Here is a 23,475-nt window from a genome sequence, read left to right on the forward strand (position 1 = left end):
AGAAGATAAAATTGACAATTATTGCATATAGTGTGTATATGTGTGTTTCAGGAAAGATTTGAATGTTAGTAGTTCTTTCCTCAACAGATAATTCATTTCTTACTTTACTGATTAACCTATTACCTAAAAAAAGCAAAAAAGCCACAACTATTTTAAAAAGAGTTTGTTTTTTTTCAAACCATCGGCAACACTCAAATTAGTCATAAGGCATCAAAGTAAAATATTTTCTTAGGTAGAATTAATTTGGAGAAAGTAAAAATACTACTAAAGACTCTAAATTAGGAGAAATATTGAGTGTTTAAGTTTATTTTCCCATTATATATTAATTTTTCCTAAGAGCTTTTATTTTTCTATTTATGTTTGTTTCACATGGCAATAAAAAATGTAAATGTTACATAGCAATACATGTAGTAAAACAATTATGGTTGTCCTGCTCCTTAATTTTTAATTAGTACTTTACTATTTAAAGATTCGATAACACCCTTTTCTTCTTTAGATGTTTGAAGGAAGCAAAGATTTGCTTTATATTGTGATTTTTATTTATTCTGATGTTTAGATGGTGATTTTTTTTACATGTAGCAAAGTCTGAGATGTATATAAATTCTATGTGTGTTGTTTTTCAGAAAGAATTATTTGTAGAACTCGGCTTAACTACAGGACAACTAGGTATAGATGATTCTACACAAGTGCCTCCTGGTTAGTATTTCTCCCATATGGCATATAATCAATGATAAATGAGATCGAGGTAACGGGTTAGTTTGTCATGTCCAAATTAATCTAGTAACATTTTTATATTGGAAAATAAAGCATACCTTTTGTCTCTCTTTGGTTGCTATTAATTATTGAATAGAATTCAGTATGTTGTAATTACCAGAGTACAACTAGATCTTGTCTTTTTATTTGAAGATCTTTAAAATAATTTTGAAAAGTCATTGAACAAGTTATTTTGTTGGCAAAAATATTTATTGGCAGCACTCGTATTCCCGTTTACTGGCCATCACTATTTATGTTTATTATTTTTCATGTCACCAAATTAAACAAACGCAGACATTCTACCTTGAATAAACTTAGGCCTTAAAATTAATATTTTTTAAACCTTAATCATCCAGAACGTTTTTCTATCTTTTATTTTACATAAGTAGCCCTGGCTGGTTTGGCTCAGCAGTTAAAGCGTCGGCCTGCGGTCCAGAGAGACCCGGGTTCGGTTCCCGCTAAGGGCAGTTTATCCCCGGCCCTGGTTGGTCGTGCAGGTGGCAGCCACTCGACGTGTCCCTTTCATGTCGATGTTTCTCTCTCTCTCTCCCTTCCACTCTATCTGAACAAAAAATGGAAAAATTTCCTCGGGTGAGGATAAAAAAAAAAAATACATGTTTTTATAAAAGGCCAGATTGGTATTTGTCTATGATAAAAGGAAGTAAAAATTGACTTAAATATGGGAGGCCTATATTGTAGTGGAAATAATACTAGAGAAGTGTCAGGGAACTGTTCTGGACTGTCAGCTGCCACTGGCTGGCTATGTGTCTTGGACAAGTCGCTTTACATCTCTGCACCTGTTTCCTCCTCTATAAAATAAGGAAGGTGGCTATTTATTATTCTTAATAATAAAAATAGTTATTGAGCATATACTATGTGTTATATGTATATTACCTCATTTTAGTCCCTCAGCAATGTACAAAGTATATTTATTAATCCTTTTAAAACTTTACTAGTTTTTAATGTTTTGGGGAAAGTATATATTGTAAGAGAGTGGCTCAATGAATTTCTATTGATTGGACAAATACAGATTAATAAATTTAAGCCCCCTCTTAACCTCTTTTAATCTTTATCCTCCATGTGAAAGATAAACACTGCTCTGATTTCTCCCAGCATAGATTGGTTTTGCCAATTCTTGAACCTTATATGAATTAAAACATACAGTATATATGTATTCTTTGATGTTTGACTTCTTTGCTCACTATTGTGTTTTTGAGATTCAGCCATATTGCTGTGTGTATTTATAAATATTTTGGGCTTTATGCATTATAGTGTCTATTATATTAACATACCACACACATTTATCCATTCTATTGTTGATAGGTATTTGGGAAGTTTCAACTGTAGGGCTATTACAAATAAGGCTGCTATGAATGTTCTAATGTGTGTCTTTAGTGAATATATGTTGAGTATACATACCTGGGAATGCAATTTCTTGGTCCTAGGGTTGGCATAAGTTCAGCTTCAGTAGATAACTACCAAAGAATTTTTAAAAATGATAGTACAGGTTTACACTTCCATCAACAATGTGAGAACAGTGGTTGCTCTATATGCATGCCAAGGCTGGGTGGATTCCATCTTTAATTATTCTGGTGATAAACAATGGTATTGCATTATGGTTTTAGTTTTTTTTCTATGGCATGACATAAAAGTAATACCACCATTTTAAAGTTGAAGACATGCAGATGTTAAATAACTTTCCCAAAGTCACAAAACTAGTAAGTGGTGGAACCAAAATCCAAAACTAAGCAGTCTGCCCTCCTGAATTGATGTCTTTGTGAAAAGCTTGAACAGACTGAGACAGATATCTTGCCTTATACTGATGTTCATGGCTAGTGATGACCATATACAACTAACAAAAGGGAAAAGAAAGTAATATAACCTTGAATGATATTTATGATTTTCACTTTTGAAAAAAATCCTTAAGAATTGTTTTATATTATTCTAAACCTTATAATAGCTATGCTTTAGAAAACCTATTTTTCCGCCTTAATTTGGTTCTTCTTTGATTCATTCATAATACAACAAATGTGTGTGAAATTTTGAAAAAGGCCAGGGACTAGTCAATAAATAGCTATGACATAATTTTTGTTTTTAGGGAAGATATAGTATAAAATACAATTCAGATAAGACTTGCATGGCATTGGCTATTATATACAAGGAGAAGTTGGAGCAGAGGAGAGAGCACCTAAGTCAGCTTGGAGGAAGTTGAAAATCTCTAGTTGATGCAGTTATTTTTGCTCTTTCAAATTTTCAAAGCAGGACTGCCAAAAATTGGGTTGAATTAGTGTTCATCCAATGAGATTGTTTTTAGTGGTATAGTACAGAGGTTTTTGTCTGTCTTGAGAATTGCTAGGCAACAGTATTACTTGGAAAGAAGAATGAGGTCATATAGAACTACTTTTGCCTGAAATAAAAAATAGCTTTTTATTTTTTAGTCTATGTCTCTGGCTTTGGTTAAAATGGAAAGGTAATGCTAAATATTTTGAAAATATTGCTAATACTTATATTTGGCTGGAGGCAAATTTTATATTTAGGATTAAGTTTAAATGTGACTTAAAGGAACTATATCCTTCCTACTCATTTTTTAAAAATATATAATTTATTTTATTTTATTTTTATTATGTATTGCTTTCAGGTGTGCAGCTTAGTTAGTCAATCATATAATTTATATAGTGTTTCCCTTGCTTCCTGCTCATCTTTAAAAATCTGTGTTACCCATGTTTTATCAATACTGTTATTCAGTTTTTATAATTGAAGTGCATTTCTTACTTACTAACTTATCAGCTTTTATATAAGAACCAGGAGAAAAGTCCTTACCATTGTAAAATGGAATCCTTGTTTAACAATAATAAAAAAGTCAGATATTTATTATTCATACAAACTACATGAATATGCATTTATTTTAAATACACACACACAAACTTACTATGGAAATCATTCATAAGACCCATGCTAAGAGGGAAAAGGGTGAGCAGAATCAGCCCAAGGAGCTTATATTTCTGATATTATTGTCTGAATATAATACGTAATAATGAACCTTATTAGATGGGGATTCTGCTAAATTTACATTTTCTCAGATTGTTATTTCTGGAAGAAAAAAGCATCTTCAGTTGGCACAGCATTTCTTGAAGTGTGCTCCATGAAGTATTATCATATGCCGTGTGAAAAAGAGGATCTTGTCAAATAAGGTTTGGGAAAGGCATGCAGTTACAGTGTGTGTTACTGTCTTCAAGACTGTGCAGTCCCGAGTTCACTTTTATCTTAGCATCTCCTAATCACACTTTACCAGAGAACATTTTTTTCTAATCAAGATCTATTAATATAGAGGCATCTATTAGCATAATGGTCCTCAGAGCATTCTTTGAGAAACGCAGATTACAGATGGGAAGCTGGTTCTGACTTCTTTGGGTTTCCTATTCTTGGGCCAGACAATGGTACTTGGAAAGCAAATTATTCTGTTCCACATAATCGAATAGTTAAATTCCATAAAGAAGTCTTTTTATTTTTATTTCCTACTATTTTCAGTAATAAAACATTATTATCACCTGGTAGTATCATCCACTTTTATAAGGGACAAGAATTGGCTGACAACTTTTGATCCTTTGGTTACTAAGTCTCAGCAATCATAACTAATTAAAATGAAACTGGTACTGTTATTTATATGTAATCTTTGAAATAAACATGTTCAAATACTTTAGCGATAGAAAATGATTATATGTCTTGAGGGACCCCAAACATTTTACTTGGTCATTGTATAATCTCAAATAATTACTTTAGAGCCAAAATAAACTAAAAGAAAAGGGTACTCTGGTTTAAATATTTTACTTCATAATACTAGCGTAATGAAAAATTATCTAACCCTGAATACTAATAAATGGAAAATAGAAGTACAGTATCATTTTACATTTAGCTGGGCTAAACCCGGACATCATAGGATAGGCAGGCCACTCCTAAGTGCCCAAACAACTCAGGCTCCAAGTACCCAAAGAGCCACATGTACGTTTAGGACCTTTAGCACACAGTGATCCCATTTATTAGAAAAAGTTAAGAAGAATATGCTAATGTGAGAACCAAAGAAAGTTTTAAGCAATAAAAGCCAGAAACAGGAAATAAAACTTTAAGAACAAATAAAAACGTATTAGATCAGACCTCCATTATTGCTTTTTCTAAGGTTTTTTTTTTTCCTGCTTGTTAATTTATTCTCGTTTGTGATTATTTAGATTTTAAAATCAAACTTTCTTGATATAACAATTCTAAAGATTAATATTTTGAAAATGTGATTAATACAAAAAGAAAAGGCTTGATATAGCCAGAGAAGTTTTTCTCTAACATAGCACAAAAGAAAATATCGGTGAACTTAAAATAATTTTGTTACTGCATTTAAAGTGCAGTAAGATATATGATGTGTTCTAAATTTGAAAAAAAAAAAGTGATAAATATAAAAGAAATAATGTATAAAAATTAGAAAATAGCTAATGCGTTAAGTGACTATGTTGTTTGTCACATTAAAAACTAATAACTTGTAGAATTACATATTAGACAGCTTTAGTTTTAGTCTTTAAGATGTTGCATGTTGGCCCACCCATATCATTTCTATCAGTTGTGAATTTCTTATGATTTACATCTGAACGGCTTGGATTCTACCCTTCTACGTATTCAGAAGTTTATTATTTGTTATTTGTATGAATATACCACAAATAATTCTGATATGAATTTAATTTAATGTATTGCCTTTCATTTAAACAGTTTTTAATTTGGCCAGTTAATTTTAAAGCAGAGGTTTAATATTCTTCATGTATCTTTTTATATAAATACAAGAGAATTTTTTAGTACTCTTCATTTGAATCAAATATTGTAAGTAGTCTTTAAGGAGAGTATTTATATTAATACTTTGGTTGATGTTATTGCTATACTTTTACAAGCATTAATTTTACTTAGTGTTTTCTTCACTATATCATCATTTGACTTAGGTTAACTTAGATTTACTTCTGTTTTTTTACTGCAGTAAATCTGAAATGATGTTTAGAAATTAAACATATATTTTTGTAATTTGACAATTATATTAAATAATGTCAAACTATTAAAAAAAGATTAACTGCTGTTGTAGAATCTAACAACTCCTTCTTTCTCATATGGTGAGGAGAAAGAGGAGGAAAGGAAGTTGAGAAACTGATTTTCTTGGGCATGGGGAGAAGAGCTAAAAGTTCTCCTCATGGTTTTATAATCCTTTTTGGTTTTGTGCTAATGTTTAAATACCTTTTGTAGAACTATGACATGTGTACTGAAAAGGACACAAATCATAAGTATACAGATCAATAGAGCCTCCAACCAGATCAACAAATAAAAAATTACCAGCACCTCAAAAGCTCCTTAGGCACACTTTCAGACTCTACCATCCTTTCCCCCTCCCCACCGTAGGTAAGAACTATCCTGGTTTCTAACATCAGAGGTTAGTTTTGCCTATTTATGTTCTTTAGAGATATGTAATCATACTGTATGTATTCTTTGGTGTTGTATACAGCTATATATCATTCATTCTCATTGCTGCGTGAATTGTATGAATATACCACTATTTACCCATTTTACTCTTGATCATTTGAGTTGTTTCCATTCTTTGGTTATTATGAATAATGCTGCTGTGGATGTTCTTGTATTTGTCTCTTGGTGCATATATGTATGCATTAGGGTATATACCTAAGAATGAATTGCTAGTTGTCAAAAATATCCATATAGTTAGTATTAGTATATGTTGCCAAATAGTCTTCCAAAGCAGTGGTACTAATTTACACTTCCTTTACCTTTGTATGAGAAGTTAATTTGCTCCATTTCCCTTTTCATTTTAGCCTTTGTAGTGGGTGTGTATTTCATATGTTTTTCTTTTCATTAATTTTTTTTTTGTTACAGATGTTTCTCCCTTTTCCCCCATGACACCCTCCTCCCCGCTCCCGCCCCTCCTTCACAGTTTTGTTGTCTATGTCCATTGGTTATGCATATAAGTTCTTTGGTTTATCTCTATCCTCCTCCCTCCCCCCAGATCGTCAGTCTGATCCCTACTTCTCTTGCATTTCTCTGATTAGTATGACTGAGCACCTTTTCCTATTTATCGGTTTTTGGGATATCCTCTTTTGTAAAGAACCTGTTCAAGTCTTTTGCCTATTTGTGTCAGTTAGTTGACATTTTCTTATTGACTTGCCAGGAGTTCTTGATGTATTCTGAAGTTCTTTCCTGGATATATGTATTGCAAATACATGTTTCCACTCTGGGAACAGAAGTTTTAAGATTTTTATTTGGTCTAGTTTATGAGTCTTTTTTCATTTATTGGTACTTGAAAAACAAATCTTTGCTTCTATTATATAATCTTTTTAAATGGCATTGTATAGAGGGATTTTACCTATGTAATGTTAAGGCTTTTTAAATTAGATTTTCTTTAATGGTAGATTAGAGTGGAAGTAGGACTTGCAAATGAAGCTGCCAACATATTTTTTTAATTGAGGTATAACTGCTATGCAACATTATTACTTTCAGGTGTACAACATAATGATTCGGCATTAGTGTATATTGCAGAATGATCACCTCAATAAGTCTAGTTAACATCCTTTGCCATACATGGTTACAGAATTGTTTTTCTTATGATAAGAACTTTTAAGATTTACTCTCTTAGCAACTTTCAAGTATGCAATACAGTATTAACTATAGTCATCATGCTGTATGTTACATCCCATGACTTATTTTATAACTGGAAATTTTTACCTTTTGACTCTGTTCATCCAGTTTGGCCTCACTTTCACCTTGACCTCTGGAAATCACCCAAAATTTTGTTATTTTAGGGTAAATCAAAGATTGCTTTTTTTAAGAGTAAAATCAAAGATGAATGGGTAGAAACTGTGTTTTGAGAAGATTTTTTTTTTTTTTTAATCCTCACCCGAGGATATTTTTCCATTTTTTGTACAGATAGAGTGGGAGGGAGAGAGAGGAAGGGAGAGAGAGAGAGAAACATCGACGTGAAGGGACACATCGAGTGGCTGCCACCCGCACAACCAACCAGGGCCGGGGACAAACTGCAACCGAAGTACGTGCCCTTAGCGGGAACCGAACCCGGGTCTCTCCGGACCACAGACCGACTCTCTAACCGCTGAGCCAAACTGGCCAGGGCGAGAAGATGTTTTAACAAAGGAAAATTAGTTTGTCAATTTTTTTTCTGATTAGATATATTTAACTCTTTTAATTTCTACAAACTTTAAACAACATAGAAAAAGGATTTATGCATACATAAAAATTTTTATACTCTTCTACAGAGCCATTCAGCTTTTAAAATAATTAAAAGTATCATACCAGAAAAAATATACCCATTATTGTTCTAAATGTGGCTGATCATATTTATGGTTAAAAATTTTATTTTATTTTATCATTTTTAGAACTTTTTGAAAATGAGCATGTACGTATTGGGCAAAAAGGTAAGCTTTTGATTATATTCATTTTAATTTCTGAAAATGAGACAGTCCTAAGTAAATGTCTGTATCATACCCCAAACTGAAATTTAATCTCTGAAAAGCTAAAAACCTAAAAAGGAGTAATATTTAACTGCATAGATACTATAATGAGAATCTTCTAAAGAGGGGAAATGCATCATTTTGGCTTCATTAATAAATGTCAGATAAAGACATACACAGATGATTCACTAAAAAGGAAATAAATGCAGACACACATTCTTCAAGGATGTTAGCTTAATCCATTCAGCAGTAGAATTTAATTTCAAAATCAAAGAGGCAGGTTCTCTCTTTGATGCGCCCACACACTTCTCATTAGTGTTAATGGAAATATGCTCCAGCATCAGGAGAAAATGTAACCATCACACTTCCTGACGACTGTTGATAATGGTTACGACTTAATAACTGGAGCGGCTCCTAGTGTTCTGGGAAGTAATGTTTTCCATCTTCTGCAGACTTTTTTCTCTTTGTTTTTGTAAATCTTGTTTTATCTTTGAAATATGAAGTACAAATAAGTGTGCCAGAATAGATTTTCTATGGCAATTATATTATCATATTCTAAACTCCCTAGTATAATTTTTCAAAATCATATTTATTTTTAAAACTTCATTTGTATGATTTGATGTTTTTATTAAACACAATTGCAAATTTAAAATGTTTTATTTTTAAATTTTATATTTCTTTGTTTGGTTTGGTTTTATCATTTTCATTTAGTGTAACATTTTTTCCATTTTTCTTTTAAGAAGAAACTATAAGAAAACAGTACCATTAGATAAATTTCAGCAGTTATTTAATGTGTCTTTTTGTTTTGTTTGATAAAGCAAAGTTATCTCGAGGTAACTACATTAAAAACTTTCACCAGGCAGGATAGGAGGTGGAGGAGCCAAAGGCTTAAAACATAAAGAACCACATCAAAATACAGAGAGTCAAGGAAGGTTGTCATGATGTGATGGAAATATGTTAGATCTAAAGATGAAATGTTGGCTTCCCAAAAGATTTTTAATTAAAGATTCTGTTATTTCTTAAATTATGAAACATTTAATGAGATTTTAACATACTTTTGCCAGTTCTAGCAGAACAAGATAGTGCTGCTGCTCAACAGTATGTCAGACAAGGAAGTCCTACAGCACTGAGAGCCGAGTTATGGGCTCTCATTCTGAATATTTCCAGTCAACCTGAGGTAAGAAGGAAAAAGGATAAATCAAATTTGAACTATTGATATTTATTTTTAAATATCAAAGACCAGTTATTCAAAATAGAAATGCTTTGGTTTTTTCATCTAATAGTTACCCCCTTTTTTGTTTTTAAAATCACTGTAGTTTTGAATTCTATGACATTATTAACATAATTTAATCTCTGTGCTTAACATATAAGTTTTTATTAATAACTAGTTAGTATGTACTTATACATACAACAGAACAATAAATAAAATTTTAAGAAATGGCATCTGCCATTTAGATCTTGAAGATGTGTCGTAGAAATGGGATGTTAGAATAGAGAGAAGCAAAGACAGGCAACTCATTATAAGGACATGGGTACTTTGTCCCTACAGTTACTTTTGAAATATGTACTATTTTTATGGTTCTAAAAATTGACAGATTATGTGGGAATATTATCTTTCTAAGTATAAGAACATTTTATTGTAGGAAATATAATGAATATGAAGGGAAATCATCAACAGACCGGTAATAGATTCAATAAAGAAAAATTATATGACATTTGTTTTGAAACATTTTTGTGGGGATGTTTTTCCTTAAGCTCCTGAAGCATGTAAGTCATCCATTTAAATATTTTAATAAATAGCAAACTAATAGTTCCCTAGCCTAGTGGTTAAAAACGTGGGTTTTACACATCATCAAACAACAAGTGTTGGCGAGGGTGTAGAGAAAAGGGGACTCTAGTACACTGCTGGTGGGAATGCAGACTGGTGCAGCCACTATGGAAAACACTATGGTGTTACCTCAAAAAATTAAAAATTGAATTGCCATTTGACCCAGTGATCCCTCTTCTAGGACTATACCCTAAGAAGCCTGGAACACCAATCACAAAGAATATATGTACCTCCATTTTTATAGCAGCACTATTTACAATAGCTAACACCTGGAAACAGCCCAAATGTCCATCAGTAGGCGAATAGATAAAAAAGCAGTGGTACATATACACAATGGAGTACTATGCAGCTGTAAGAAAGAAAAATCTCTTATCCTTTGAGACGACATGGAGGGACCTGGAAAGTATTATCCTCAGCGAAACAAGCCAAGCAGAGAAAGACAAATACCACATGATCTCACTTATTTGTGGAATATAGTGAACATAACAGTCTGAGGAATAGGGTAGACCCAGAGATGTGGAAGTGGGGTACAGACTGACAACCCTCATAAGAGGGGGTGGTGGGGGATGGGAAGAGATAAACCACAGAACTTTATGCACATATGCATGAACAATGGACATGGACAACAAAGCCGGGGATGGGGTGGGGGGATGGGGAGGAGGGTGTCAATGGGGAAAAAAAGGAGAAACATCTGTAACAAAAATTAATAAAAATTAAAAAAAACAACAACAACAAAAACATGGGTTTTAGAATTATATAGACCTGGTTTCAACTCCCAGCTCTCCCAGCTTACTTGAAATATGCCAGTGAGTGAGTTACTTAAATTTATCCAAACCTCAATTTACCAATACTTGAATATGCATAATAACATTTATATCAGAGTATGGTTGGGAAAATTAAATGGAATAATATTTATGAATCTTTTAACATGGTGCCTGACATAATGGTCACTATTAATGGTAGTAATAATAATAATTGCACATTGCATATAATTACTTATAAAGGAATTATAATGTATAATGCAGTTTTTAAGAGGTCAAATATGATCATTATAAAAACTACATGTCCAGCTTTTGCAAATTATGTATGCATGTGTTTTATTTTATTCATTTATTTTTGTGTGCATGTGTCTTCTAAATCTATCTTTGTGAACAACACTGACAAAAATAACTTTCTTCCTTTTTAAAAGAATAGAGCTTGTGATTCATTTCAGAGCAGTTTTAGAAAATGATATTGCCAATTTTGCACGGTGACACTTTAGAAGTAAAAGTTTACGCCCTGGCCAGTTTGGCTCGGAGGATAGAGCATCGGCCTATGGACCAGAGAGTCCCAGGTTCAGTTCCTGCTGAGGGCGCGTACCTCAGTTGCAGTTTGTCCCCGGTAGGGGTCGTGTGGGTGGCAACCAATCCATGTGTCTCTCTCACATTGATGTCTCTCTCTCTCTCTTCCCCCCTCCCTCCCTCCCTCCCTCCCCCTCTGAGGATAAATGCAAAAATGTCCTCAGGTGAGGATAAAAAAAGAAAGAAAGAAAAGGAAGGAAGGAAGGAAGGAAGGAAGGAAGGAAGGAAGGAAGGAAGGAAGGAAGGAAGGAAGGAAGGAAGGAAGGAAGGAAGGAAGGGAAAGAAAAGAAAGAGCTTATAAAATAGATTTGAGTGTGTGTTGGGCACGTTTTGTGAATGTAATCAGCTCTAGTAGAGTGGTTGTAAGTCTTATTTTGGTCTGTGTAGCATAGATGACCTACCACCTTCACAGGTCAGGAGCTAGATTAACAAATCCTGTCTCTTTGCAGAGGAACTAACTACTGCCATTTCAAAAAAACTGATGCTTAACTGGATTGTATTCTCCAGTCCCTCCCCCCTCTTTCCTTCCTTCTCCTCTTCCCTTTTTTTTTTTTCTCCCTTTTTTTCTCCTTTCTCTCTTCCCTCTCTTTTTTCTATTTCTTGCTCTCTATTAGATTACACATTAACCTAATCTTATTACTGTGGAGAATTAATCAGATTTTATAGTATTATGGAAACATATTCAAATTAAAAAAAAAAAACAGACTTCTTTCATATGCCATGATTGCTTTTACCACCAGGGATGATTTAGTATGTTTAAACTTTTTATTTTATAATAATTTAGGTATTAGGCAGTATAGAGTAGTCCTTCTGGTTTTTGTATAGGTTCTAGGGCCAGGTTTCCTGGGATCAAATCCTACTACTTTTGTTGCCTAGAGCACCAACTTGCTTTTTTCTCTGGGCCTCAGTTTCTCAACTGTACATGGGAATAATAATCACCAAACTACTTTATTTTGTTGGTATGGCATTAAATGAGTTAACTAATGTATAATGGGTAAAATAGTTCCTGGCACCTAGTAATTACTTACTAAATACTGTATTTGCTTTAAAGTTAAATTAATCATTTTAACAAACATTGATTTAATATTCATCAGGCACCAAATCTTATCCTAAGTGACAGGATTAGATATATTTATTGAGCATATAGTAGTATTGGCCAGGCTTGGAAAATGTAGTTGTGAATGAAATAAAGTCTCTATCCTCTTAGTGTTTATAATACTATTATTATTATTTATTAAAGTTTGAGGCTGACTTTATAAATGTGATTGATCTTTAACTTTTTTGTTTTACTTATAACTCTAGGATATCTTGTATTATGAGCAGCTTAAGACCAATGTGATACAGCATGACCTTTTGGTGGACAGTCTAATTTATAAAGTAAGTAACAGTTTTCATTTCATTATTATCATTAAAAATTTTTTGAGAGTCTTTAACATGCAAGGCCTGCACTATGTATAATGAAACATATTAACCTTGAAAAATAATTTTAAGTGGTCGTACTTACATAGTTAAGATTGACCTTTACATTTTGCAGTCTCCATCTAGTGTTACCTTCTTTCCCTTTGAAACTGTTCAGGATCCTTCCCATTTTTATTTATGTAGTTTTTGATTAAGAGAATGATAAGCATTTCTTATCCTTATAAAGTTTACCACACAAACTAAAAAAGCAAATGAAAGAAGTATCAGACTATAATATTTTTATCTTATCTCATTCTTTAGGATCTACTTGTGTATTCTCTTGTATTGAATTAATTTTTTATTATTTATTTCTTTTAGTTTCTAGACATATGGCTAAGTATGTCACAGATTTATAATAGGGATACACTGAGTTTTTGTCTCCAGGTATCTGATATGAACTTGAGATGTAGATGCTGTAAGCATGATATAGGCAGAGTATGACTAATTCTGAATTAATAATTAGGCTATTTAAAACACTTGGATTTTAAATTTAGAACTTGTAAGACAGAGGAGAAGGGTATATTATTTCAGGTCTCAGAAATGAGGGAGAGAAGATTATACTTCGAGAACCTGAAGATTTGTCTGGGAGAACATGACAACTACTAACACAGATTGTCGTTTGCTCCTGACAGCTACCTTAAGAGTAGCATTCTACAAAATCATGCATTAAACATAACAGAGCTTATGGAGAAAATAGGGTTGGATACCTTTTTCAATTTTAATCAGAGTACTAAAGATAATAATTGGTAGCTTGAGAGATGAATTGGATAACTTAGGCAGGCTGCTTCTGCAGGAGCTATTAAAAATGTACAAAAATCGTCTGGCTGGTGTGGCTCAGTAGTTGAGCGTCAAACCATGCACGAAGAGGTCGCTGGTTCAATACCTGGTCTGGACACATGCCCAGGTTGTGGGCCTGATCCCCAGTGGAGGATATGCAGGAGGCAGCCAATCGATGTTCTCTCTCATCGATATTTTTCTCTCTCTCCCTTTCCCTTCCTCTCTCTAAAATCAATAAAGAAAAAAAAATTTTTAAATGTACAAAAATAATAAAGCAGAAATGCTAAAATAATGCAAATGTTAAGTGGTAGGCTGAGCTACAGGGGCTGTTGCTAAGGTGGACACAAGAGGAAGTAAAGCAACAAAGAGATGTGCAAGGCTGGGGTGTGCCTTTCTGGAGAGGGGGAACCCAGGGCAGTCATTCATCTTTAATTTGCTTGTATACAGTTAGGGGTCATGCTTGTGTAGCAGCTGAGCTGAAGGCTGTTTCCTTTCCTGGTTATAATTCTACTACTGCTGTTTTGGCTCCCCTTTTACAAAGAAAAATTGCATATGAACCAACACAATTTCCTGTTATACTGACATCATTCCCTTACTCACCAGCCACACATTGACACGTGTTATAACAAAACAGGAAGTACTGCTGTCATTTTTAGCATATTACAGATGAGGGAACTGAGGTAAAGAAAGATTAAAGAAACTTTTAAAAATTTACATATTAAATAGCAAAGCCAAGATTTGAATATGGGTAACTTGACTTCTTTACTTTTTTTTTTTTTTTTTTTTTAATCCTCACCCGAGGACATTTTTCCATTTTTTGTTCAGATAGAGCGGGAGGGAGAGAGAGGAAGAGAAAGAGAGAGAAACATCGATGTGAAGGGACACATCAAGTGGCTGCCACCCACACGACCAACCAGGGCCGGTGACAAACTGCAACCGAGGTACATGCCCTTAGTGGGAACCGAACCCTGGTCTCTCTGGACCGCAGGCCAACGCTCCAACCGCTGAGCCAAACCGGCCAGGGCTTGACTTCTTTACTTTTAACCACTATGCTCTACAGGGAGCAAAGAAGAGCAGAGTTAAGAGGAGACAGTCTTTTGATGAAAATTCTTGACTCAGAGTTTTTACGTAGATTTGGACATGGGTACTACTATTAACTTTGAAGTTATGATTGTGCTCAGGTGATTGTTTTAGCAACAGACTGAGAGATCTTATGGCTTTTAGACCTTCAGCCCCTCTGAGAGAAGACACACAAGAGACGTTCAGAAAACCAAGGAGTGCTAGCAGGAGAGTTCTCTGTACTGTCAATATGAATTTCAGTGTGAATCCGTAAGGAAAATCTACTGCGAGAAAACAGTAAACAATCTGCGTCTGAAGAATTGAATATAAGTTTGGTAGAATCAATCCTGACTGTTCACAACATGAGTGTTTTTAGGAAGAAATCTGCCTCTGATTATTCTTAATGTGTGTTAGTTGAGCTGTGCTGATCTTGGAACAACTCCAAATGTTGTTCAAGTCAGTCCTTGAGGGAATGAGCATTTAAAAAAATTATTTGAAGTTTCATTATAGCTCCCTTTGGCAAAGACTCATTTTTAATTTAACTGAAAATAAAGTCAATTATTTTAGTAGTTAAAGGAATGAATGGAACAAGGCAATACTAAATATAGAACATCATCAAACCATCCCTAAGCTAAATTACTAAATGATTCTCTCTGGACTGTATTTTTTTTCCCACAAACTGTGTCTTATCTACATCATCTACAGTTTTCTATCACTTACTATGATCTGACAATTTATACCAGTGTTTTCCAACCTTTTCCTTTTTATTGCCCCCTAAAGATAACTAATTTTTCTCTAACATAATTAAACACCAAGAATTTTTTTTTTTTAATAAGGATGAGTTTTGGAAGTCCACAAACAATTGTAATATATAACATTTTTGGCCCCCAAGAACCAGTTCTCACCTCCTGAGAGGCAATATCGCTCCTGCTGAGAGTGCAGGATCTCGACTTCTGCCCCTTGTCTTCTGACTTAGAACGCTTTTCCAGACTTAGCACACATTCTGCCACCTCCAGCATCATTCATACTCATTTCATCCTCTCCTTTTTGCTGCTTTGCTCAACAGCTCAGTTGAATTTTGTAGGTTGAGCAGTATTATCAGGGATTTCTTCAATATTTCTGTGTAATTGTTCCCATGTTTCTTTTAAAAAAAATTTTTTTTCCCTTTATTAATTTTTAGAGAGAGAGGGAGGGAAAGGGAGAAATAGAAACATCAATGAGAGAAAACACTGATTGGCCGCCTCCTGCATGCCTCCCACTGGGGATTGGGCCCATAACCTGGGCATGTAACCTGACCAGGAATCGAACTGGTGACCTCTTCATGCATGGGTTGATGCTCAACCAGTGAGCCACACCAGCCAAGCTGTTCCCATATTTCTACTGTGTATGTTTTCCTGCTGATGAGATTATGTACTTCTTAAACATAAACATTGTCTTATTTGTTTGTTTGGTAATAAGTGCTGCATTGCAAATGAATAATTACAAAGGCATTACAGGTTTTGGATATTTTGAGGGTATGGCAAGAATGTGGACCCGAACAGTGGAGGATGAGATTGGAACAGTCATTTGGGGCCAGAATGGTATGGTTGATTCTGAGTGTTGTGATCGCATCTGTTTTTCCAACTTTTAAGATACCTAAATATTAAGTTAACAGGACATAGAATTGAAATAAATACTAAGGAATTAGCAATGAAACCTAAAAAAGTGTTAGCAATTTGATGTCAAGTAATGTCACATACTATATTAGGTAAATTTAGAGCAGTGATAAAATTTAATGGAGAAGTTTATAATCATACATAAAGTAGTTAAAATCATTTTAGTATTCTTTCTAGATACTGCATTTATGTCTTAATACTACAGACATATTTATTGAGGTTGTTTTCATAGTTTCTACTTTTAATTATAGGATGTGAAATTGACAGCAAGCAATGATGATTATTATTTTGTATTTGAAGATTATTTATATCAGGTAAGTTGAAAATATAATGTTCTTGTTTTAAGTTCTCTAACTCAGATACTTTGGGAATTCTACTGAAATCCAAGCATGTTTATTTTTATTTTTTTCAAATTAAATGTTTTAAGTTTGGGATAAGGTTAACTCTTGTTCTTATGTGGGATTAGGTGGGAGAACAAGATTTTGCACACTAAAGTCAGAGTAGTCTTTTTTTGTTTGTGTGTTATTTTAACCAGTTACACTTTAGGGTGCTTTGTTATAAAGCAGTAGAAACTGAAACAGGTTTCCCTGGCCAAAGATGTGAAAGCATCAACAAGTATAACGACTGGCCCCATGCATATCAACTACATTAAAATCCACAGTCAATTAATTATATCTTTTATAAAATCTCATTTGTCACTTTTGGAACTTGCTAGAGCATCCACTTATTAGTCTAAAAATTGATAAATAAAGGAAAGCATCAAGCAATATCCTATATCACTTGTTTTTTCTGTACAGATTGTTTTCTAGGATAGGCAATTAGTTGCTGAAGGAAAATTCTTTCCCCCTCCCAACTTTATTGAGGTATAATTGACATATAACATTGTATAAGCTTAAGGGGAACAAAATGTTGATTAGATACATTATGTATTACAAAATGGTTCTTACCATAGCATTAGCTAAACCTCCAGTCTGTCATATAATTACCACTTCTTTTTTGTAGCGAGAGCATTTAAGATCTCTTTAAGCAACACTCAAGTATATAATACAGTGTTATAGCTATAATCATCATGCTATATATTATATCTCCAGAATTTGTTAATCTTATAATTTATAATCTTATAACTTTGTACCCTTTGACCAAGGTCTCCTCATTTTCCCCACCCTGCAATCCCTGGTAACCATCATTCTGCTTTCTGTCTCTCTGATTTTGGCTTCTTCTTAGATTCCATACATAAGTGATATCATATAGTATTAGTCTTTATCTGACTTATTTAACTTAGTATAATGCCCTCAAGATTTATTCAAGTTGTTGCAAATGGGAGAATTTTCTTTTTTCTTGTGGCTGAATAATATTCCATTGTATTTATATACCACATCTTCTTTGTTCATTCATTCACTGATGTACACTTAGGTTGTTTCCATATCTTGGCTATTGAATAATGCTGTAATGAACACGAAAGTACAGGAATCACTACAACTTTCTGATTTCAATTCCTTTGGATATATGCTCAGAAAAGGGGTTGCTGGATCATATGGTAGTTTAGTTTTTGATATTTGAGTATCCTTCCTACCGATGGTGGTTGTATCAATTTGCATTCCCACCAACAGTGCACTAGGTTTCCCTTTTCTCCACGCCCTTGCAGACACTTATCTCTTGTCTTCTTTTATGATAGCCATTCTAACAAGTATGAGGTGATAACATATTGTGGTTTTGATTTATATTTCCCTGATGATTAGTGATTTTGAGTATCTTTTCATGTACCTGTTGGCTGTTTGTATATCTTATTTGGAAAACTGTCTATCCAGTTCCTATGCCAATTTAAAATTCAGATTGTTTGTTCCTTGCTATTGAGTTGTATGAGTTCTTTATATATTTTGGATATTAATCCCTTTATCAGATATATGATTTGCAAATATTGTCTTCCATTCTGTAGGTTGCCTTTTCATCTTGTTGATAGTTTACTTTGTTGTGTAGAAGCTTTTAGTTTGATGTAGTACCACTTTTGCTTTTGTTCTTTATGCTTTTGGTGTCATAGCTAGGAAATCTCTACCAAGATCGGTGTCGAGATGCTTTTTATTTATGTTTTCTTCTAGGAATTTTGTGGTTTCAGGTCTTAAATTTAAGTCTTTTATCCATTTCAAGTTTGTTTTTGTTAATGGTGTAAGATAGGGATCCAATGTTTTCCCAACATCATTTAGTAAATATACTATTCTTTCTCCATTGAGTATTGTTGGTTCTCTTGTCAAATATTAGTTGACGATATATGTGGGGGTTTATTTCTGGTCTCTTGATTCTCTTCCATTGTTCTCTGTATCTGTTTTTAATGCCAGTACCATACTATTTTGATCACTGTATCTTTGTGGTATAGTTTATAATCAGGAAGTGTGCCCTGGCCAGTTTGGCTCAGCAGTTAGAGCGTCGGCCTGCGGTCCAGAGAGACCCGGGTTCAGTTCCCACTAAGGGCACGTACTTCGGTTGCAGTTTGTCCCCGGCCCTGGTTGGTCGTGCGGGTGGCAGCCACTCGATGTGTCCCTTCACGTCGATGTTTCTCACTCTCTCTCCCTTCCACTCTCTCCCTCCCATTCTATCTGTACAAAAAATGGAAAAATATCCTTGGGTGAGGATAAAAAAAATAAATAAATAAAATCAGGAAGTGTGATACCTTGCACTTTGTTCTTTTTTTTCTCAAGATTATTTTGTCTGTTTGGTTTTTGTTTTATATGGCTCTATACAAATTTTAGGATTGGTTTTTCTATGTCTGTGAAAAATGTCATGGGAATTTTTATAGAGATTGCATTGAGTCTATGAATGTCTTTGAGTAATAGTATAACAATGTCAATTCTTCTGATTCATGAATATAGGATATCTTCTAATTTGTGTCTTAAGTTTATGTTCATCAAAGTCTGATCGTTTTTAGTATATAGGCCTTTCAGCTCCTTGGCTAAATTTATTAATATTTTGTTTTTGATGCAGTTGTGAATGGAACTGTTTAACTTATCAGATGTTTTGTTGTTGATATAGAGAAACACAACTTTTTTTTGTATATTGATTTTATATCCTGCAACTTTGCTGAACTCATTGATTAGTTCTAGCAGGTTTTTGGTGGAGTTTTTAGGATTTCCTTTATAAAAGATTATATCATCTGCAAATAAAGACAGTTTCTTTCTTTCTTTCCTATTTGAATGCCTTTTATTTCTTTTTCTTGCCTGATTGTCAGAGTGGTCTTTTAAAAATACCAGTCAATTCATGTCACTTGTATGATTAAACCAGAAAGACCAAAATCCTTCATGGAGCTGACAAGATAATGCGTGACCTGGCCCACCTCCCAGCCTCATCCCTCACCTCTGGCACTGTATATTTCAGTCACTCTGATCTTTTGCTCCTTAAGTTCACTATGCTCTCTCCTCCCTCAGGGCCATCACACATGCAGTTCCTTTGGCGTAAAATACTTACTCTCCCCTCTTCTCCTAGTAAATTCCTATTTTTTCTTTAGCTCCCAGCTGAAATGTCACTTACACATATACACCTTTTCTGACCTACTTCCTAATTCTCAACAAACACACAAGGTTGTAGCCATCTAAAATGTGCTTTTAAAGTACTATATAATGATTTTTATACTTTTTATTTATAATATTTATTTTATAATTGTTTCTCCTATATAAATTTCATAAGTGTTTTGGTTCTCAATGTTAATTCCATTGTGTAGCATGCTGTAGATCCTGAATAAAAATTTATCTTAACATCATATACTTTTTTATTGATAGGGTTTTATTTTTGAGAAGGAGGTTTTCTTCTTTTACCTGAAGGATTGATGTTAGTAATTATTGGCTGACTAAGGTTTTACTGTGTCATTGCACAGGGCTCTAGATTTTCTCCAGTTCCAGTTTAGTTCTAGAAGTGATGGATCCTTTTTATGAATTGACTCCTAAGGGAAGCAGATCAGTTAATGTTATACAACATTAAACATATAAAAGAAACAAAACCAAATTAACTAAGTGTCTACTACTTGGCAAAGATGTAAGTAGCTTGTTAAATTTTTTGGTCCGTGCCCTGGCCGGTTTGGCTCAGAGGTTGGAGCATCGGCCTGCAGACCGGAGAGTCCCGGGTTCAGTTCCCGCTAAGGGCATGTACCGAGGTTGCAGTTTGTCCCCGGCCCCGGTTAGGGTCGTGTGGGTGGCAACCAGTTGATGTGTCACATCAGTGTTTCTCTCTCTCTCTCTTCCGCCCTCTCTCCCTCCTGCTCTATCTGAAGATAAATGCAAAAATGTCCTTGGGTGAGGATAAAAAATAAATAAATTTTTTGGTTCTTTCTATGCTGTTTTAATCCTGAACCATGAAACTGTTATGACACTAAGCATATGAATACATAAATTATAGAATCAACCAAAGGCCAATAATGGCATGATTTATAGTGTGTTGACTATTCTGCTTTGGTGTATGAATGAAGAAAGTGTAAATTTGACAATTTTTCCTCCTTTGGTAATTGGAGAGATTGTCCAAATTTTAAGAAGATTGTCCATGTTAAGTTACAACTACAAAAACTTTTTGGTGGTGGTAAAAGGGAACTGCCAGGTAAAAAAATTCTGCCTCATTTGGTTAAGACGGTCAGTAAGGGTATCATGTTAAATTAGAGCAGTAACAGTTTCTCCAAATGGTGCCATAATGAGGGTATATTCATCTTTGCCTATCCCACATTAACTTGCAAAACTTACATGGACTAAGTCTGACAAATGGAATTATTTGCAAACAATGGATGAATTTTCTAAAAAATGGCAGAATGATCATCAGTAAATATTTTTTTCTTTTTTTTCTTTTTTATCCTCACCCGAGGACATTTTTCCATTTTTTGTTCAGATAGAGCGGGAGGGAGAGAGAGGAAGAGAGAGAGAGAGAAACATCAGTGTGAAGGGACACATCGAGTGGCTGCCACCCACACGACCAACCAGGGCCGGGGACAAACTGCAACTGAGGTACGTGCCCTTAGCGGGAACCAAACCCGGGTCTTTCTGTACCGCAGGCCGCTGAGCCAAACCAACCAGGGCGATCATCAGTAAATATTTACTGATCCTTATATTTTTGTAAATGATACCACGTTTTATGGGCTTACAGTCTAGCTAAGGAGACAAGATATGAACATTAAAAATGTTTTAAAATGGTTTTAAAGTACTTGTGTAAAGCATTGTATATTAAATTAATTAATATCACAGACAATAAATACTATAGGAGTGTGCTTTAACCTATTTTCCATTTTTATCAATATTTTAATCTAAATTTTATTAATTTTAAATTTTATATAATTTTTTCAGTCATAGACCTCATGGCCTCTGCTGCTTTTAGTACTTGGAAATGATACTAAAAAGCTTTAATGTGGATCTTTATCCCTATAACATAAATAAGAGGATAATTATAACATCTAAGCTCTGTCTCTGGGAATTGTGCAGAATTAAATTTTCTTCATGTGGATAGTTACTAAGAAAACACTCTTCATGATCATACCTTTTAGTGATTCATCAGAATTACTAAAAGTTTATTTTAAATGATTAAAAATGTAATTGTACACATTAAAAACAATATCAGAAGTTGAGTTTCGATTTGTCTCTGGGGAAAAATTATTCGTGTGTGTGTGTGTGTGTGTGTGTGTCAAAAGGCAAATGAAAGCCTTTTTCTTTTTTTTTTTAATCATTAATTACTGGCTTTCCTTTGGCAGAGCTGCCTAGCAACATAACTATTCTGTGGGAAAATAATGGGTGCTAATGGAGTGAATTTAATGCTTCTGGCCATGTTCTGGGTCTAACCCATTTATTGGGTTTGTGACTAGACTACACAAGTAGATGGCATGTGGCATTGCTGTGTCTGTATGTAGAGGAGAAAAGCTCAGCACTCCTTGTTAAGGAAGATCTGGGCCTGTGCTGCAAGGATTCACAGGCATTGCTCCTGAATGACTCATGGTTGTTACCTGAACTTTATGGGCAACAACATTGAACATTCTAGAAATAATGTTTTGAGTAATAAGTCAACTTTTTATCATTCCAAAGTTTAGTTAGTTTTTATTTTGCATGGAATTCTTAAGAATACTTACTGGTATTGGTAGTTTTAAATTATGTGAGAGTTTTAAAATATGTTCAAACAGAGGACACTCCTTATTCCATGGAAGTAAATTGGGTAGGGTGAATATTATTTTTGGGTTCCAGTACTTAATGGCATCATGACAACCTACAAGTTAACTTTTTGTCCAAAGTGTATAAAATATTGATAGGGAAGAATTCCTATACAGTAATGGGAAGACGTGTGACAAATCCTCTGTCATATGCTTATTTATGTAACATATGCTGAATAGCAGCACTGACAGATTAGAGGATGCCATAGTTACAGATATTTTAATGCCAGTGAATGGAGTTTAGGAAAGACCCAGGTGCAATCAGACATTCTCTATTCATGTATCCATTTAGTCCAATTAGCGAGTGTCTGTTTTGATACAGGCACTGTATTTGGTGCTGCATTAGAAGATGCTTATTAAGCTCACATTTCAGTGGAAAATGAGGGGAAAGGCAAATACATAGCTATAACTTGATAATTGTTCCAAGAGCTCCATACAAACACAGTTAAAGGGGAAATAAATTCTGGGAATAGTTCAGTTTTGTGGTGACTTCGGAATAGAGATGTTATAAGAAATGTCTGACTCTTAAAGGCAAGGAATTAGAAAGAGAATGGGAAAAACATAAACAGACATGATCCATATGCATGCTGTGACTGGTGAGAAGAGGTTAGCTTAGCGTGACAATCAACCAGCAGTTCGGATCAGCATTAATGAGCACATGGTAGAGCGCAAGGTCTGTGTGAATGAATAAGAGAGAACAAATGTGAAGGACATGTCAGTAACATGGTCTGTCATTAGATCACTTCCCCTTAAATACATGTTCAAATTCCTTGCTCTTCTCCCATTTTCTAGTAGTAATTACTTGACAAAACCTTAATCTCCATTAATTCTGTGGCTGCAGCATGCATTTGCAAGTAACTGGAGAAAAACATGCAACCACAATAACTAGTTTTACTCGAAATTTGTGACCACTTACTCAAGAGTTCTTAATTCTGCCCTGCAATTCTATTTC

The 23,475-nt window shown here is 34.1% G+C and overlaps 1 protein-coding gene across 1 annotated transcript in view; it reads left to right on the forward strand.

The window, feature by feature from the left end:
* Window positions 1-23,475, forward strand: part of TBC1D19 (TBC1 domain family member 19) — a 117,546-nt gene that overhangs the window by 45,679 nt on the left and 48,392 nt on the right. The window contains exons 9-13 of the mRNA XM_036266080.1: window positions 624-696; window positions 8,172-8,210; window positions 9,311-9,423; window positions 12,717-12,791; window positions 16,615-16,677. Of these exons, the coding sequence (XP_036121973.1) occupies window positions 624-696; window positions 8,172-8,210; window positions 9,311-9,423; window positions 12,717-12,791; window positions 16,615-16,677 (363 nt within the window). The remainder of the gene's footprint in view (window positions 1-623; window positions 697-8,171; window positions 8,211-9,310; window positions 9,424-12,716; window positions 12,792-16,614; window positions 16,678-23,475) is intronic.

Source organism: Molossus molossus, unplaced genomic scaffold (genome assembly GCF_014108415.1).
Source record: "Molossus molossus isolate mMolMol1 unplaced genomic scaffold, mMolMol1.p scaffold_m16_p_1, whole genome shotgun sequence".
Classification (NCBI taxonomy): Eukaryota; Metazoa; Chordata; class Mammalia; order Chiroptera; family Molossidae; genus Molossus; species Molossus molossus.